The 19,592-nt window shown below is 36.0% G+C and overlaps 1 protein-coding gene across 1 annotated transcript in view; it reads left to right on the top strand.

Moving 5' to 3' along the window:
• The window catches only part of MYT1L (myelin transcription factor 1 like), a gene marked incomplete at its 3' end in the record, with an annotated part of 247,086 nt that overhangs the window by 133,242 nt on the left and 94,252 nt on the right, over window positions 1–19,592 (top strand). Inside the window, exon 5 of the mRNA XM_082756512.1 lies at window positions 9,605–9,975. Within this exon, the coding sequence (XP_082612638.1) occupies window positions 9,605–9,975 (371 nt within the window). The remainder of the gene's footprint in view (window positions 1–9,604; window positions 9,976–19,592) is intronic.

The raw sequence follows: 19,592 nt of genomic DNA, 5'->3' as shown, positions 1-19,592 counted from the left end.
GCTTAAAAATGCTCTGAGGTGCAAAATGATTGATTTGCCTTTTAGAGCTCTGTGAAGTAAATATAACATCTGGTACCTTTACATTTGAGATCCAGCATGCTTCTGGATGCTTCCATAATATTTCTTACTGCTCAGTAATGGAGTACACAAATATTTGAAATTCAAGAAGGATAAAGGGGATAATCAAATTCTCTACATTTCACCATTCATATTGGTCATGCTCATACCTGTTCAGGTCTATTAATAATTTTCACTTAACTGCAATACTATTATATACACACCTAATCTGTACAACTAAAGATGTAGTGTTTTGACACTTCATACATAGAAAACTTTTTTTGTCTTTAATAATCTGATTTATTGAACCAGAAGCAGAAGCTCATAGGAAAGTTTGAAACACAGCAAAGCTGCAGAGATGAGATTACCATATTTTAAATTTCATTTTTAACTTTTTATTACAGTTTAAATAGATAAAAATATATTAATGTGGTCCCACTTTTAGGAAAATATTCAAGCATTTAAAATGTGGATGGGAACACAGATTTTCAAAATACTGACTCTGGATTTGTGCCTGACTCCCACTGAAAAGATAGGGGTGAGGGCAGTCATTCTGTAAGCAGTATTAGATGTTATGGTGCTTGCTAGTGCAATGATTGCAAGAAGCATGCCTGATTCTGGAACAGTATTCAAGGCTCTGGCTCAGTTGCCAGCAGGTTCCTGGAAAGCAGATTAAGGTAAACTACTCTTCTAGGTTGGGATTCCTAATAGGCAGGGTACAAAGAATTTTAATCCAGCCGGTTGGAAGTACTAAAACCAATGTCCTAACTCTGTTTTATAATCTGCAATTAGCCATCTCTGTGAAATAATGACTCAAAAAAAGAATGTCCTTCTTGAACTTTGATTTGTTGCTTTTCCTTTTTCTCTTATGTAGCTTAGTGGTTAATGTGTTGGACAAAGTTCTTTACCCTTCCCAGCCTGGGAAGATTTGAATCAATACCTCCCATGTTCCATGACAGTACTTGGGCACTATGCTGGACATCTCTGGGGTAGAGAAGTCTTCTGATCAGTACAGCCTAGAAAGCAAAAGTAATTTCCCAGAAGGAAGTTTGACTCTACAGTCTGTTACCACTGTCCACTGAGTTTGCTGCTCATGCCTGTAGTAATTTGGCATACTTTAAGCAATCAGTTGTTCAAATGGGAAAGGAAAATTGTCCTCAGCTGACAGATTTTATTCTCACAATTGAGTAGGCAAATTGCTAGACTGGAGTAAATCTCTTTCTCTGAATTTATGATACTTTCAATCCTATCAGTTCAGTGGTCCAGCTTCAATGACAGTGCTACCATTTCTTCCTTAGAATAGCACATGGTCTGCTGGGAAGGGCATCCTCCTGGAGTGCAGGGAGTGTATGTTCAAGCCATAGGTGTTCGTGGAGTCTAAATACCTTATTTTCTTGTCTACTGGTAACAACTGATAGTATAAGTCCTTTAAAGCCAAAGGTAGTCACTGCTTTGAGAGTGATTTAAAGTTTTATGCAAATTAATTAGCTTTGCTCATTCTTTGAAGACTTGTTAGAACAATTATCTGCAAAATTCCTATTTTCTGTATACCCTAAAATACTTCATCTGCAGGTATGGATTTGAAAGCTATATAGACCAAACCAAAAATAATACTTATGGCATTCAGTAGGATATGTTTAAGTGCTTTGGGAACTTTCTGCCTGTAACGTTATGGTGAAGTCTGCTTCCAGACTCTTCCTAATTTCCTATCCTCAATTGTATACAATTCCACCTCAGTACCAATTCCTATGCTTAAGTGGTTTATTAAATGTTTTTTGATAACCTTAGTCTACTTATGTCTATAGTACATTTTTAGGTTATGCTTTACATTAAAATAAATTCTGATGTGAAATAAATAAATAAATAAATAAATGAGTGGCAGCACTGTTTCTGGAGTTACTTTTTAGCTTAAAAAAAAAAAAAAAAATCTAAGCTTTTTCAAATTACTAAATCAGTAAAAAAAAAAAAAAAAAAAAAAAAAAAAAGAGAAAAAAATGAGAAAGAAAAAAAAAAAAAGAATCCTCTAAAATACAGTGTTATTCTGATTTAGGACATAATATTGCCATCATCTTATTTTCTTGAGTTAGGTATTATAGTACAAGACTTCTGAAATAGGAGATTCAATAGAAAAGAGATACAAATGTAAAAAGAAGACTGGTAAACGTGATAAATAGTAATCACTTTATCTAAATTAGGTACTTAAAGTTGACTGAATTATTACTTGTCACATATTCTCCCTTTATAATCCATATAGGGAAACAGACACTCTAAGTGGAAAGTTTCCTCCAGATATAGATGTCATGTCCCACTTTTCATATGTGAGGTACGATATCATTTAGAGAATATAAATCAATAATTTGATTGAGAAAATTTCCTATATTTCTCTGATTCTATACAATTATAGTTAGAGATGTTTAATTGTTATAGTTTATAAATAGTAATCATACTAATTATGTTGCGAATTAGAACTAAATTAGTAAAACATTACATTAACAATCAAGTTCAACTCTGAAAGAAATATGCATTTTCTGATGAAGAATCCTCCTAAATGTAAGAGTGAGTGACACCAAATGTTTTTTAATGAAGAAAAAAAAAATATTGAGAGTTAAAAACATACCATAAATCATCTTCTAACTAAGGAATATAAATTTGTATATTATGTCTTCAATTTCTTCAGTTATTAATGTCTATATGTCCTCTTGGAGCTTATCACTATGAAAGTCAACAATGTTCTTTCCACAAGAATTATTCATGATAGATTTCAAGAAACTCAGATGACTTAGACATACATTCAAGAAGTGTGGAATATTCAAAAGTGTATTTCAGGAAACCCAAATATATATTGCACTGAAAGCCATGAGAACTGAAGCTTAAGGGGAAAATAAGACAAACATAGCTGACCAGGGAAATACTGTGAGCAATAAAGGAATGGATAAAGGCATACATGACAGATAAATCAATGAGGTCATTGTATGAGCAGGGATGAACAAGTCTCAAATATAAGCAAATAAGGGAATGATCACAAACGACAAAATTGAAAATTGCAGGAGCTATAAGGAAAACAATAACAGATTTTACAAATATATGAAGAACAAGAGGTCAATGAGAGAGACTGTAGTCTCTGTATGTGATTGTGAGGGGAAGTCAGTGACTGATGAAGGGAAGCTGAAGACTGCTGGGAAGCTGAACATTTCCTTTCCCTCGACATGCTTACCAGAGGGAAAATGCCAGAAACAGAGAAGTGTCCTGGAGGCAGAATCTGAAAAATTAATGAAACAAAAGCTGATAGCAGAACAGGTTAAAAAAAAGAAAAAGAAAATAGGACAGCTAAATAGTAGGTTCTAAGTTTGGTGTCCTGTTTCCCAGGCTTCTGAAAGACTTCAATAATATGTTTTTTTCAACAGACTCTGAGGTCTATAATATATGAGGTAAATATGAGGTATATGAAGTTTATAGCTGAAGAGAAGGGCTCCAGTGCAAGACAGTATTTTAAAGGTTTTATGAGAATAATACAGGCAATGGTAGCTTTATAAACTATAAATCCAAGCACAGAAAAAAAAAAAAAATCAGGACTGTAGACAAAATAGGCAGCAGAATTGGGAACTAATTGGGAAAGAGTTTACAAAAGCTGAGTCATAATTAACTAATATAAGTGATTTCCTTGGAAAAGACAATGAGAATAGATGATTGAAAAGCTAAAGTCAAATTCACAACTTTATTTGAATATCTATGTTACAAGTAGTTATTTAATTAGATTTATTAAAGTAGTAAACCAGACCAAGTAGCTAACCAGTGTTGATTTCCACTGCTGTTTATGCCCAGGTCTGAATCCTGAGTAATGTCTTTGATTCTCACATACTTTATAAAATATTGTACACAAAAGCATAAAGCTGTAAAAAGAGATAACAGATGACCACAACTGGTAATGTCAACTTCTTTCTACTTTTGACCAATTATTCATATTCTAAGAGCCATAGAATAGTATTTAGATGCAAAAATTAAGCACTTCAAATCAAAGCAGATGGAGTTACCCTACCATCTTCTTCCCCAGTCCCCAAACTAATGAAATTTTAAAGGGCGCTATTTGGGGCCACTGCTAGATGAACAGTTTTCACAGTTTAATGACCTTAGTCAAAGAATGTGGTAGGCTGGGACTAGTGTTCTGGCTTTAATGTGACAGAATTTAAGTTTGCATCATCTCCAATGGTCAAATGTTTTCACACCTAAGAATCTACTTCTGCACTTTAGCCTTGACAATTTTATCTCAGAGCTGCCTAAAGTGTCATCAGCACCTCTTATTATGATATGCTGGAAGAACTGACTGAATAGTACAATGGTACAGCTCAAAAGATTGGAGTGAATGAGACTACATCTGGCTTGTGAACCCACTAGGGGTGTTCACCAGCTCTCAGTGTTAGGGCCAGTTCTGTTCAATGTTTTTATCAATGATCTGGATGCAGGAATTGAAAGCATATTTAGTAAATTTGTTGAAAATAATGAACTGTGAAGTGCTGTTGACTGTCTTGAGGGAGAAGAGGTTTTGCAGAGTGACCTAGGTAGGCTGGAGCTTTGGGCCATCAGCAACAGCATGAAATTCAACAAGAACAACTGCTGGCTTCTGCACTTGGGACTGAGTAATGCTGGACACAGTTACACACTGGGAGATGAGTGGCTGGAGAGTAGCCCTGACAAAAGAGGAATCTTGGCATGACAATTAACAGTAGGCTCAACATGAGACAGTAACATGCTGTGGGGGCCAGGAGGACAAACTGTATTCTGGGGTGCATTAACACAGCATAACTAGCCAGTCAAAAGGCAATTCTACTATATTTAGTGTTGGTGAGGCCTCCCTTTGAATATTGTGTTCAGTCCTATAAAAAGGATGTTGAGGTCCTTGAAAATGTCCAGAGGAGGGTAACAAAACTGGTAAAAGAACCGGAAGGCATGTCCTATGAAGAGTGACTGGGGTCACCTGCTTTTTTTAGTCTGAAGGTTGAGGGGTGACCTCATTGCTCTCTGCTTCTTGAGGAGAAGTGAAGAGCGAGGTGCTCACCTTTTCCTCCTCGTATCTAGTGACAGGCCATGTGGGAATACTAAAAAAAAAAAGTACTACTAAAGTACTACTAGCTTTTAGTACTACTAAAAGCTATGCCAGAAGGAAAATCTTGCTTACTGAGAGGGTAGTTAAACACTGGAAAAAGCTTTCTGAAAAGGTGGTTGATGTTTATTGATTGATTCATGTTTAATAATTGTTTTGGATAATGATTTTAAGTATGTGTTTTAACTTTGCGTCAGCCCTGAAGCAGTCTGACAGTCGGACATGATCTTTGTAGGTCCCTTCTAACTTAAACTATTTTATTCTGATCTGTTGCATTCTGTTCTGTTCTAATGTTATGATAAGAGAAAAAAAAGGAATGCTGGAGATAGTTGGGGCTAAGCCTACTCTCATCTTTGAAAATAAATATCAGGGTTTTGTGAAAATATCACTTAATGATACTGGCATTAAAGAAGCTATAATGAGGATAATATACATCACAAGAAGGAACAAAACCAAGACAAGAAAGCATGACACATCCACTCAATTAATGTTATCCTGTCTTCTTAAATTGCACTGAATGCAAGTTTCTAAAATCTGCATAAGGTCCAATCTGTGACTTACACCTGTTTTCCAGGATTGCAACCTGCTGGGCACCTAACTGAAATAGGTACCTCTGTTACCATTTCCCTGGGCACTACACACACATTGAAATTCTAGTCCTGAGGAAAAAAATGCCTGCCTTAGAAGTCAGAGCTCCATATAGATAGTTCAGGTATGCAGTTCCTGAACTCCTCCCATAGCACCAGGGGATGCTCCAGAATAAACCTGGAGTGGTCAGAACTACAACAGTATTCTTTTTCCACAAGTTTTAGACACTGTCTAGATTTAATTCCTGTTTCTGCCCTGACTGTGATAAGGTGGGATATTCTCCATGAAAATCATTTCTGCCATTCCACTCGACTCTGAGCAGCTGAGTGTTTACTAAGAGTAGGAGTCACAGGGCAAGAGTCAGGACAGTCAGCAGTAGTGTGAAGCTAGGGACAAGGATTTCTGCCTAACATGTAGACTTTATGTTGAAGCATCCTTAGATACAAGGAAGGAAGGAAGGAAGGAAGGGAGGAAGGGAGGAAGGGAGGAAGGGAGGAAGGGAGGAAGGAAGGAAGGAAGGGAAGGAAGGAAGGAAGGAAGGAAGGAAGGAAGGAAGGAAGGAAGGAAGGAAGGAAGGAAGGAAGGAAGGAAGGAAGGAAGGAAGGAAGGGAGGAAGGGAGAAGGAAGGGAGGAAGGGAGGAAGGGAGGAAGGGAGGAAGGGAGGAAGGGAGGAAGGGAGGAAGGGAGGAAGGGAGGAAGGAAGGAAGGAAGGAAGGAAGGAAGGAAGGAAGGAAGGAAGGAAGGAAGGAAGGAAGGAAGGAAGGAAGGAAGGAAGGAAGGAAGGAAGGAAGGAAGGAAGGAAGGAAGAAGAAAGAAGAGAGAAAGAGAGAAAGAGAGAAGAAAGAGAAAGAAAGAGAGAAAGAGAGAAAAGAGAGAGAGAAAGAAAGAGAGAAAGAGAGAAAGAAAGAAAGAAAGAAAGAAAGAAAGAAAGAAAGAAAGAAAGAAAGAAAGAAAGAAAGAAAGAAAGAAAGAAAGAAAGAAAGAAAGAAAGAAAGAAAGAAAGAAAGAAAGGAAGGAAGGAAGGAAGGAAGGAAGGAAGGAAGGAAGGAAGGAAGGAAGGAAGGAAGGAAGGAAGGAAGGAAGGAAGGAAGGAAGGAAAGAAGAAGAAAGAAAGAAAGAAAGAAAGAAAGAAAGAAAGAAAGAAAGAAAGAAAGAAAGAAAGAAAGAAAGAAAGAAAGAAAGAAAGAAAGAAAGAAAGAAAGAAAGAAAGAAAGAAAGAAAGAAAGAAAGAAAGAAAGAAAGAAAGAAAAAGAAAGAAAGAAAGAAAGAAAGAAAGAAAGAAAGAAAGAAAGAAAGAAAGAAAGAAAGAAAGAAAGAAAGAAAGAAAGAAAGAAAGAAAGAAAGAAAGAAAGAAAGAAAGAAAGAAGCTTCCCAGGTTTAGGACACAACAGCAGTAAGGGTTTGAGATTTTGTTTGCTTACTGTGTATCAGACAGATTCTTGGAGCTCTTCTTTTAGAAAGGGGTGTTCTTCCCCAGGATATGCTCCAACCTGCTGGTTGGAGCTTGTTCCTAGGATCTGGAACGTGTATGAGGTCTATTCCCCTTCTAGCCAACACCATTAGTCCTGAACTTCTGTGTTGATTTCTGGAAACTATGTATCATCAGTGCTACTACCTTGACTGGCTGCCATGTGCCCACCAAGCTGCTCTCTCACTCCACCTCTTTAACAAGATGGGGAGAAAATATAATGAAAAAAATCATGGGTCAAGATGAGGTCAGGGGGATCGTTCTCCAGTTACCATCATGGGAAAAACTGACTTGATTTAAGGAAGATTATTTATTGCCAATTAATAACAGAGAAGGAGAGTAAGAAACAAAGACAAAATGAAAACACCTTCACCACGTCTTCCCAGGCTCAAATTCATTCCTTCTCTCCTTACCTGCTTTGCATCACTGGGGGGTGGGGAATGGGGTCGATGTCAGCACTTATTCTCTGCCACTCCTTACTCCTCATGTTCTTCCCCAGCTCCACCATGGGCACAATTCCACAGGCTGCAGTTCCTGCCAGCAACCTACTCCCATGCTGTTTCTACACAGGCTGCTTTCACAGCAATCCACCTGCTGCGGCATGTGGCCCTCCATGGGATGCAGCATGGATATTGCCTCTGTTGCCTGAAGCACCTCCTTCCCCTCCCTCTGCACTGACCTCTCTGGCTGTAGAGTTGTTTCTCTCTTGTTTTCCTCACTTCTCTCTTATTGATGCATAGTATTTTTTGATCTTTCTTAAATATGTTTCTCAGAGGAAACTAAGCCCAGCCATGCCCTACACTGGGGCAGTTGGAGCCAGCTGGAACCAGCCATTTTCAGGCCTCTCCTCACAGAGGCCACCCCACATACCCATGTAAATCCAATCCACATGCTCAAAAGCAAAATGAGGATAACTGGGATCTGTCTAGATGGAGGTATCTAAGTGTTACTCTGTATTTTCTAACAGTGTTTCCCATTATGAAAACCAACTTTTGTGACTGCACCTGATCCTTAGATAAATGTGAGCCAGGCTGACTGAGCAAGCCCTACTGTGAACAAGGGCTTTAAAATTCACATAAGACAAGGGTTAAGTTAGGCACTTAGATAAAATGGGCTGCTTGTTACCTAAATAGCAGTTTAAGTAATTGGAATGTATAGCTGCCAGGATGTGATTAAAACAGACCAAAACGCAGACACCACAAAGAGCACATCTGTAGTACTAAATGCTGTGACAAGTCCTATTTTTCAGTGGTCTGTTAATAGAAAATGAAGCATTAACACAGTAGAAGAAAATGATAAAGATCCTCAGTGTTTTGTAATCTGGATAAAGGGTATAAAAATGTAATGTAATAAGGAAGATATAAGTAGATATGCATAAAAGGCTAGAAAAAAAAAACACATTTGGAATGTCACAAAAATAGTTACTCTGAAGAAACAGTTTAAAAAGCAATGTGGTTTGAGTAGCACTTAAAATCAAACAACAAAGAAGACAAAAGAGAAAGTTCTTTAAACAAAAAATGTGATAGTGGTTACAACAAGAGGTGACTACAGTCAACAAACACAGATCATACATCTTTAAGAAACAGGTAGCTACTCCAGTAGAAGACCAGAACTCTGAAATTTTGCTTATGTTAAAATGTGCTAACATGTGAAGAGATGTACTCAGCTTTGAAAAAAAAAAAAAAAAAATTTACTTCCTTCACTGACAAAGGATTTAATTTATTGTTTCATTTTTTTTGGTGTGACAACACTTTCAGCATTGTCCATTAAACTGTTCTGGTTGTGTTGGGGAGCTTTCATTCCCATTTATTCAGCCTTGTAACGTATAATGAAGATGAACAGTGGAGAATTTAAGAGCAGTTCATCATTTGTAATAATAACAACAAAAAGTGTTAAAAATGCATTTGTATTTTCTTTAATTAAATACCACTCAAACATGTATGCATTTTAAATGATCAAAACCTTTCTAAATATTAGAAAATTATGAAGCATTGTTTTCTTCCTGATTGTTATATTGATAGCTAACAGGTAGTGCCATTTTGTTTGTTTGTTTGTTTGCTTTTTTTTTTTTTAAACATATCTATCTGCCCTAGAAAAAAAAAAAAAAAAAAAAAAGTCTTACACACAGAAGACAGAAAAGAAAAAGAAGGAAAAACACACATTTGTATCTATACTGTTTCAAGCAAATAATAATTATTTGCAAGTTCACAGATTTTGTGAATATCTTCCACCCTGGTCATCATTGCCTAAGCAAAGTTTTGGTTTGAAAACTTGCATTTTGAGAACAGGAACCAATCATGTTATAGAAATTAGAATAAATGGCTAAATGATGTGAATTATCCTACAGAATTTTTTAGGATAGTGTAATAATTTGCATCTTTTATTTTCCACAGTGTTTATGGCTGTCCTTTGGCAAAAAAACGAAAAACGCAAGATAAGCAACCACAAGAACCAGCTCCCAAAAGAAAACCCTTTGTGGTTAAAGCAGACAACTCCTCAGTAGATGAGTGCTATGAAACTGATGGAACAGAGGAGATGGATGAAAAGGAAGAGGAAGAGGAGGAAGAAGATGAAGAAGAGGAGGAATATTCTGATGACAATGAGGAGCAAGGTGATGAAGAGGAGGAAGATGAGGAGATAGATCGAGAAGAAGAAGAAGAGATTGAAGAGGAAGAAGAGGAGGATGAAGAGGAAGGTGAAGATGTAGAGGATGAAGAGGAGGAGGAAGAAGAGGAGGAGGAAGAAGAAGAGGAGGAGGAAGAACGTGGTAATAATCAGAGTATTAGTAAAAAGTAAACACTATGTGTTTTCTGGGTTAATCTTCTAGTGTGGTGTTTGAGGATTTAGCTGTGCAGTTCTCATTAAAGCTAATGGAAGTCATGCAGTTAAATCTCTCTGCTCCACACTGAAAATATACCCCACTGTGTTCTCTTAACATTTATTTTAATGTCTGTCTTCCAAATATTTTTGATACACCAGCACTCACATTTCAAACAAGGAGGGTGGAGGTGTATTTGTGTAAAAAATACTTGCATAAAATGTAATCCTGATAGTGGATTAATGCATGCAGGTACCAGAAGAATATTCACAAAGGTACAAGCAAAGCATCAGCTACAGCTGGGTGCCTGTACTGATCATTTGCAAATGTATTTGCTGGATCTGCTTATGTAATGTCAATGATTGCCCACATAAATGCTGTCACAAGTTTTCACATAATTTTTCTGAGCAAAAACAGGCCTCTCCCCTTTGAAATTTTTGTCCCAAACTTCCCAGCCCCAACCTCCACCAAGAAACTATTCAGAATGAAGTGTTATGATATACTTTGGTTCTTTGAGACTTGGATGCTGTGTACTTTAGTTGATTCTATTGAAAATACAGAGAGAGAGGTTTAAATAGATAAAGTCCTTCTAAAATTGATATATATTGGTTATGATACCTTGGCAAAAGTGCCCTTTATACATACAGGTCACTGGTAGTAAGTGAATTGATGTAATAGCAATGTAATGTAAGCTATGAAACACTCTTTTCTTGGGGATATTGGACTCTATATAACCAGTATTTTCAAAATATATAATCAGTGTCCATTTACTCGAGAATCCTTATGCTGATGACAGACATCATAATGCACTGGGGTGAAATTGAAGAATCATGCAAAAATTAATGAGCTATCTAAAAAGTATTTTGTTCCCATTTCCAGGGAACACGTTTTTGGTTGGGTAGATTCACCTTTCTAACCAATAAAAATATAAGAAAAGCTTTCAGCACTCCTCAGTTGGATTCCTCTTAGGAACCAGGTATGAAAGTTGTATGACTTTTGTTTCAGCATTCTGTAAGGTCAGATCTTAAATCTTATAGGAATACTTTGAAAGTATTCTTTCCATTCGGGCAAGATGGTGGCTAGCTGTGTGGCTATAAGCATTTTCTCAGGTACCTGAATCTATAGCATATTCTCAATTGCTTAAATTTGTCAGCAAAACTGATAGAACATACATGGCCAATTTCAAAAGTTTGATGCAACAAGGAAGCCATTTCCTTTTGCAGGGAACTTTGCTTCTTTCAGAATCTGAAAGAGAAGCTGTGTTAGATCAATCTGATGTGCAATTGCTACTGCTATTCTGATGGGCAAGTGGAGGAAGTCTAGCAGTTCCTTTAAGATATAATGGTGACTGAACTTTTCAATGCTTAGTTCATGGTGCAACTGCTGCTGTGTTTTCAGCTAACATGAAAAATTTTAAATCTACACTATCAAAAATATAAGGAAAAAAATAAATGAAACTCAAAAGCTCAAGTAAATTACTATTGGTGTGCCATCAGGCTTGATACTCAGCTTACTTCTACTATCATTATGAAACACAGTGGCTTACTTGTTCCAACACAGTTACACATGCAGTTAGCCATTCTAATCAACCTAAAGAGGCTGACATTGCTTTTTGACTGCTTTCCTTCCATAAATAGTAGGCTGTGGTTAAGAACTGCAAGAATATTGCAAAGATGCCTGTATTAGCTGCTTTGCATAATGCTTGGAATTAAAACTTACACCGGTTAAGTTTTTCTTAGGATCCCATGTTATTCTGGAATTAATACACATATTCATTGATATCTATGTGTATATCTTCTATGTCAAATATCAATCATTAGGAAAAAGGCTCAAAAATGTGAAAAGTGATAATAGAATTTTATAAGAAAAGTATTATAAGATCTTTTATTATTTTATCTATTATATATCTATTATTATATTATCTTATTATTATAAGATAAGAATCAACATAGTAATCATTATGTGGACAAACCCAGTTAGAGTACAGCTGATTTACAAGTTAGCAATAGTTAATGTTAATTAGTTAATTAGTTAATTAGTTAATTAGTTAATTAGAGTTAGCATTAATTAATGAGGAAGGTAATACAGAGTTCCTTTTCCTTATGGCTCTGCCAGAGAGTGGGGAGATTAATAACAGAGTTTGTTCTTGGTGAGGTCTAGAAGCTAATTAATAAAACAGATTTGTTTAGATAGTTTATTTCTTATTTATTTTGATAAGGATCCTGATGTTTTACTTTCTTCTGCTTATAACATTAGCAACACTGGTAGAATCTGGACTGTTGATTTTCCAGAGAAATGAGGTGCAAAGTTAGGAGTTCTAAAAATACATGGGCTGAATATGGCACTTGCCTTTATCTGTTGACTGTATGGGAAAATTAGGTCTGTCAGCTCTGAATTTAGTAGTCTGAATCACTCACTGCTCACTACAATTTAGATATTGTAGTAAACCACCATCCAGCTTCTAAGGCATCTTAGCAGGAAGTATCTTACTGTTGCTTTTCCTAGAAACAAAATGTAGAATTGAACAATGGACACTAGAATACCTGCACAGCTCTAATCAGTTTCTGTCACTTGTGCTGTAGATTACAACCATAAGTAAATGTACTCTGTGGATTACAGACCCAGTAATTAAGGGGAAAAAAATAAAAGCAAGGCACTTTGCTGTTTCTTAGACCAAACTCAGTTTTCTGTTAGAAAAGGATTAATCTTGAGAAATTCCAGTAAACACACTGGCATCTCACTGCTCATATTTTTTTAAAAACTAAAGTGAATTTTGGATGGGATTCTCAGAGGATTGTATGTGATACAGGTATATAATTCTTACTGAAAACCTTGGGCATTCACTGAAAACATCTCATCCTTTTGGAAAATCACATCTTTCTAGCCTTGTCATTGATAAACTAAAGGACTTGCGAAATAAGGAAGTATCCTAAAGCAACACTCTTACAATTCTCAAAATACCAATTAAAAAAAAACAAAACAAAACCCCTCTTTTAGATCTGACTCCCAAATTCTGTGCTCATATGTCTCTATATAGTCCATTGAATTAAAATTAATGCTTATAATTCCCTGGCAGTGGCAACACATATCCTCTTTCAGTTTCCATTAAATGTACCGAATGTCCTTAAGAACGAGTATCTATCATCTATGGGTCAATTATTTATTGAGAAGCCCTTATGTTCAGCTTTACCTTTAGAGGAAAGATGAATCTTTCCAATCTCTTATATTCAAGAAAATAAAAAAATAATAATTAAAAAAAAAAAAGCAGATATGACCTTTGTTAAGATAGCCAAACCTGTAAATTATAATACGAATGGGAAGTAAAAAAGAAAGAGTAAGAGAAAAGGCTGCTTTTGGAGTGCCCCTTCTCTATGATGGTGACTGCTGAAAATCTTTGCTGAAAATCTGAAGGGCACATTTGATTTGCAAGGCAAACTGAAGTGTTTTCTCCTGAGCTCACTTCAGGTAGTTGGGTTCCAAAGACTGTTTCACAAAGCTTTTCTATTATAGAAAGAAATCTCCGCTGGAGGAGCTCCAGGAACAGATGTTCCAAGGCACCATTTAGCCCATATCACATGAAGACATTCAAGATGGCTTGTACTTCAGGTATTTCATAATCCGCCAGGGGCAGGAGGAGTCAGGCTTATTCGAGATCTAAAGAAACTCAATACATCAATCAAATCCATTTCACAAACAATACTACATAACTGAATGCAGTTTCTCAGAAGGTGAAATTGTATAGAAGGATGTATAAATCTTTTAGAAATCCCCTACATTTTCTAACAAACCCAAGATAGCTGGCATATACAATATACTAATATGTGGTACTGCACCTACTTTATCAAGTGAAACATGTTGAGAAAATAGCTGTAAAACAGAAATAGCAGTGTCAATACATTTTTTGGTTGTGTTTTGTTTGTTTGTTTGTTTTTAAGTGAAGACTTTTTACATGAAAGTAGAGATGGTGTACCAGTTTTCACATTTCTTTAAATTTCAGGATTATTTTTAATAATCTGGTAAAATGTTTTTGGTTGGTTGCTTTGGGGTGTGATTGTTGTTGTTTTGTTTTGGTTGGTTTGTTTTTTGTTTTTCCTCCACTAGCATAAACTAGACACAGACACACAGGCACTCATAATTTGAAGTCCACCTGTCAACATGAGTACCATGCCCTCCTCTGTCTTCCTGGTGCCTTCATCATGCTTCTGCACCACTTATTTTTGTCACTTCAAGAGGAAACACAAACACCAATCACATGCTGAGGAAATAGTGCTAGTACACAGCTTTCCAGCTGTCCTTGCAACTGAAGGCACTCAACATTTCATAAAATAAAGATGACAGATCTGTATTATCAATGGGGTCTGTCCAGCCCACTGACCACTAACCATTTATTTAAATTATTAGCAGGAAAGTGGTTCACTATTGGTGAACACAGTGAGTGTTCAGTAATAAACAGAACAAAGAGCTGGACTTATATGTACCTCATAGGCAAAACACCTAATAGAGGAAAATTGTAGTTTTAAGTGAAGAGGCCAGAAAGTATCATTTCACTACTTACAACAAGATACATGGAAAGAATTGCATTTTCCACATCCCAGGAAAATTTAATAAATACCTGATGGCCTCAAAAAGGGAAGCAGATCTTAACCCTTTGCTACTAGACTTTATTGCAGCATCATTTCAACTCCTTTATAAAAGAAACTACCCTGTGCTTAGGGCATCTCACAAGTAACAGTACGAATAACAGAAAATAAATAAATAAATAGTTACATCTGGAAGGAATTTATCCTAACCGTCATGAAGGTTTCCTCTAGATACCAAGTTAAAGTTGTCTTACTGATCTAGTTACAAACTACACAAGCCTAGAAGTGGTTGGGTTGAGCCACTGCATAAGACAATTTTTATTGACATCTTCTTTCTGCATTGAAGATACAAACGTAGATTGCAAGTTGTTTTGATATTTAGCAATTTATATTATTTCATGTGGAGACATTCAGACTAAATGTTTTCTCTGAAAATTTTCATTGGAAATATAATTAAAAGATTTGGAACAGGTTGTTCAGAGTGGAAAAGTAGGTACCTCCAGTTCTCATGGGATTGGTTCAGATCTATTTATTTTAATTCTCTTATGTTTGCAGTTGTTTGGTTGGTGGATTGCATAAACATAGCTGCTTTGCTAGCATAGTAAATTTTTGCTTGTTGCTCTGTTCTCAAGGTGTTTACTGTGTGCTGCTCCTAAACAGTATGATTGGTTAGGTCTTGATTTAAACATCACTTTTAATTCTTTGAAGTGAGATAAGGCTTGAAGCTGAGCTCATTTACATCATGAGTTGCATTTATGTGTGATGGTGTTGTATGTTATACATAACTTTTCCTTCTCTTGAAAAACTATTTATAAAAAAATCCTTCTGTATAAATGTTTGATTCTGAAGATCAGAATTTTTCAGGCTGTGTCTAGACACTTATACACAGCTTTAAGCTGTTAGTAGTCCACTTCTATGTTGAAAGTTAGGACTATTTCCTTTTGATATAGGAGTTTGAATATTTAGTTCCTTTCCTACAAATAATAGGCCCTAAAAGATATGTGAACTATATGATTCTTAAATTAAAAATAAACAAATAAATAAATAAATTATAGCTTTATGCAATGTAAAGAAATCATTAATCATCATTAATCATTTACCTTTGGTACAGATCTATGCCATATGCAACTTCTGCTGATGTAAGCAGAAATTCTGTAGAAGACATTGGGATAATTAAGGAGTTCAGAGTTTGAACTAAAGGCTTTGACCACACAACACATTCTGATTTTAATGTTATTTCATTCTGAATCTACTTCACTTACACATGGGGTTGCTTGTTTGTATTTTTAATTCACAAGCTCTTTCCTTCCTTGTTAGCTGAACATAGGATGTTGATCTATAATCAAATAGCAAATTGTTTCAGGGCTTATTGTAACTAAACCTTTACCTGGTCTTGACAGAGAAATAGATGTGGAAAGCAATCGTATATCTCAGCAGTACAGCTTAGGATTCTCACACATTTCAGTCCTCAAGAAGAGGCTGCACAGAGATTGCCTTTTCTATATTTTTTTTGCATCCTTCTATCTGCAAATAAATGCAGAGTGGATCCTTGACTTCCCCTCTTTCATTTGTTGTCTGGCAGATGATATTGTAAAATTAATTCTTTCTGAAATAAGATAGATTGGAGAAGAAATTCCGAACAAAAGTGCTGAAGCCTTAGAACTTTATTCCTATTCTCACTCAGACTCTGTAAACAGTTCATTCCCAATGATCTTCTAATTTTGGCACAACTGTGCCAAGAAGCTAGTTGCTTTTGCTATTTAGTGCTTTAAAGAGCCAATAGTGAACTCAGTGATATATCAGCTCTCCGCATCCATATTTGCAAACATAATGACCGGATGTTGCTATAGATAGTCTCACATCTGGGATATGGCACTTAGGGAAGTGCCATATTCAACATATTCATGGGTTGTGCAAAAAATAATTCTTCATGATCTCTTTGAAATCCTTTGCCTTTCACAGTGCTTCTTCACAGATAGCATTGTCCAGACTGTACTACAGTTTAGACAGAGTCTACAGACTCTGTCTGAATCCCTCTTGACACTGTCTTAAACAACAAACTTTGCTTTGTTAGTGTTTCAGGTTCCTATTGTGTTTAGACTGTAGGTCTAAAGACAAATGTTGATCATCATATTTATTCTCACTGGTCTTAAAGTGTTTTTTCCTAAAATAGTGAACACAAGTGACAACTTTTCTCCTTGAAAAGCAGAGAACCTTATTTGATCGCTACAGGTGTTAATTTTTCACTGCAACATTTCCTCCAGTGTATATTAGAATGAAATAAAATTACAGACCAGATTGATAATTTCTTCTCATCCTTATCTATTTTCATGACTAAAATTTACAGTCCTGGCAAATTCCTCATGTCACAGAAATTTTGTCAAATTGAAAAATAAAAACAACAACATTTAAAAAAAAAAAAAAAAAAGAAAGAAAGAAAGAAAGAAAACACTTAGAAACAAAAGCATTGATTTATAATGAACATATATATGTAATTGCATCTAAACATCAAGAAACCCAAAGAAACCCATGAGGAAGCACTTTACTGTATAGGTGATGAGGGACTGGAACAGGTTGTCCAGAGAGGTTGCGGAGTCGCAGTTCTTGGAGATCTTCAAAAGTTGCCTGTACATGGTTGCTCTGGGTATCCCTGCATGAGCAGGGGCATTGGACCTGAAGTCCCTTCCAACCTTAACCATTGTGTGGTACTGTGATTACATGAATTGTGAATACTTTTTATTATGGAAACATTTCCTCCTCATTTTACTTTTCAGGATGATTCAGTTGTGTTCATTTGTCACATGTACCATACATGACATAGTCCATTTATACCATGGACAATTCTTTCCCTTCTTTGATTCAATTTATTCTACAGACATTCTATGAGACCAAACTGTGGGACCTACAATTAGCTAGCTGGACAGTGAGAATGGTCGAGTCACTTAGCAAAAGATGGAGAAGCTAATGCTAAGAAAGAAACTAGCTGAAGGATTTTGGTAAAGGATGTAAAACAGTAATTAGAAAGGCCACTGATGTGGTTATAGAATCAGCCTGATTTTGGTCACTGTTGTTATTGTTACCTCAGAATTATTTGGCACAAAAAGGCTTCTTAGAGAACAGTAAGTGTGTCAAGTATCCATAACACTGTGGGTTGATTAGGTGAACTGATATACCTGATAGTTCTGTTATCCCAAAAGCTTGATTTTGCAGGCTCTACTTTTAATAGGAAGAGTAACAGTCTTGTTTGACACTGAAGAAACTCCAAGCAAGAGATACATTTACAATTCAAACAAACAAACAAACAAACATACAAACAAAAAGCAAGTAGGCCTTATTTTTCCTTGTACTCTTTAGACAAGGACTACTGAAAGTAACAGGTGTAAGGTCTGTGTGACGTGAACACATCCCATCATATAATACAAGAGAGTTTGCAAAGCTGCACAGGCCCACATCAGGCTGTTTTTCCTTACATTTTTAACTGAATGTGTGGTGACATTCTTTGTTTGTCATATACATTATTAAGATATGCTATGCAGCTACTGTCTTCTGATTTCTATTGTATTCTATATATCAATTCTATTGTTTCACCGACTACCTCAACTTACAGAGGTTCTGTATAAGCAAGATACAGATGCTTATACAAGGCTAAGTGGTTTCTTGGACACCTGATGAAACACAGTAAAGGTGTCTGTACAGACTAATGCTTAGTTGTCTTTTATCATCTACAGTAAATAAAGCATCATTCAACTCAAAGATTGGCACCGTACAGAAAGTTTATTTTCTTTTCTTTTGTGATATGCTGAATAAAACTTTACTCTTAAATAATCAAATAAAATACATATTTATATAACTAACAATAGAAGTACAGAATAACAGGTAATTATTATCAGAATGTTAGGAATAGTACTGGACTTGTACAGTATACAAAAGTACACAAGTATAAAAAAAAATGCTTATATTAGAGATCATTTATTACCTAATAAGAGCAGTCTGTGAATGTTCTTCTCTGAAAATACACTGAAGAAGGGTAACTTTTAAGTATACAGAAAGTAGAATATTTTCTTGGGAGCCCCATACATTTGATGGAGTGAGATACGTGTTTCAGAATAGAAAGAAATTCTGCCACTGACTGTAGTAACTCAGGCACCTGAGTTGAGTGTGAGAATTAAAATGTGAGTTCAACACCACCTTTCCTTCTTGTCTGACACAGAGGGCTAGCAACTAGATCAAAGACTGCTTTAGATAAGCAATGCTCACACCCTAGGGGGGACAAAAAAAAAAAAAAAAAAAAAAAAAAAAAAAAAAAAACTAATATACCAAGGAGGGTCATTCTTCTGGGAAAGCAGGACTTGCTGGGTTCCTTTCTGTGCTCGAAGAACACTCTAACATCTTATATATTAGCTGCTTAATATTAGATTACAAAATCAGTCCTGGGTGCAGGGATCAGAAATGTTACTTCTCTCTTGTAGGTGAATGACCTTGTAAACTATGCACAATGAAGACAGTATATTTTTGCATGACCCAAATAACATGAAACTTTTATAGGTCTCTTGTGTTCCATGCTTCCTAGTAAGCTTGCATTCAGTCCAGCTTTTATTGCATTTGGGTGATGTGATATTGAATGCATTCAAATTGGGAGAGCTTTTACTCTCAGTCTTCTAATTTTTTAGCAAGTGATCTACCAAACTATGTATTTCATCAATGAGAAAAAGGGTGATTGAGGGAGGGAAATAAAGGAGAAAACTGGCAGTTTTTCCCTTAACTATAACTTAAAGCAATCCAGTCAAAGCAACAGTTCATGAGAAGCCTTTTTCTGCCAAGTGCATTAGACAGATTGGGTCTCTCTGGGAACTTAGATATGAAGATGGCCAGTATCTAGAATTCTTCAAGGTTTAAATGGGACATGGGTGCAGAACTTCTTAAGTAAGCTGGGAGTATTTGGTTAGGATTAGAAGGAGCGCCTTCAACAACTGATCAGTGTTT

Source organism: Aythya marila (assembly GCF_965140915.1).
Source record: "Aythya marila genome assembly, chromosome: 3".
Taxonomy (NCBI): domain Eukaryota; kingdom Metazoa; phylum Chordata; class Aves; order Anseriformes; family Anatidae; genus Aythya; species Aythya marila.
This window is presented reverse-complemented; position numbering and strand designations above follow the sequence as displayed.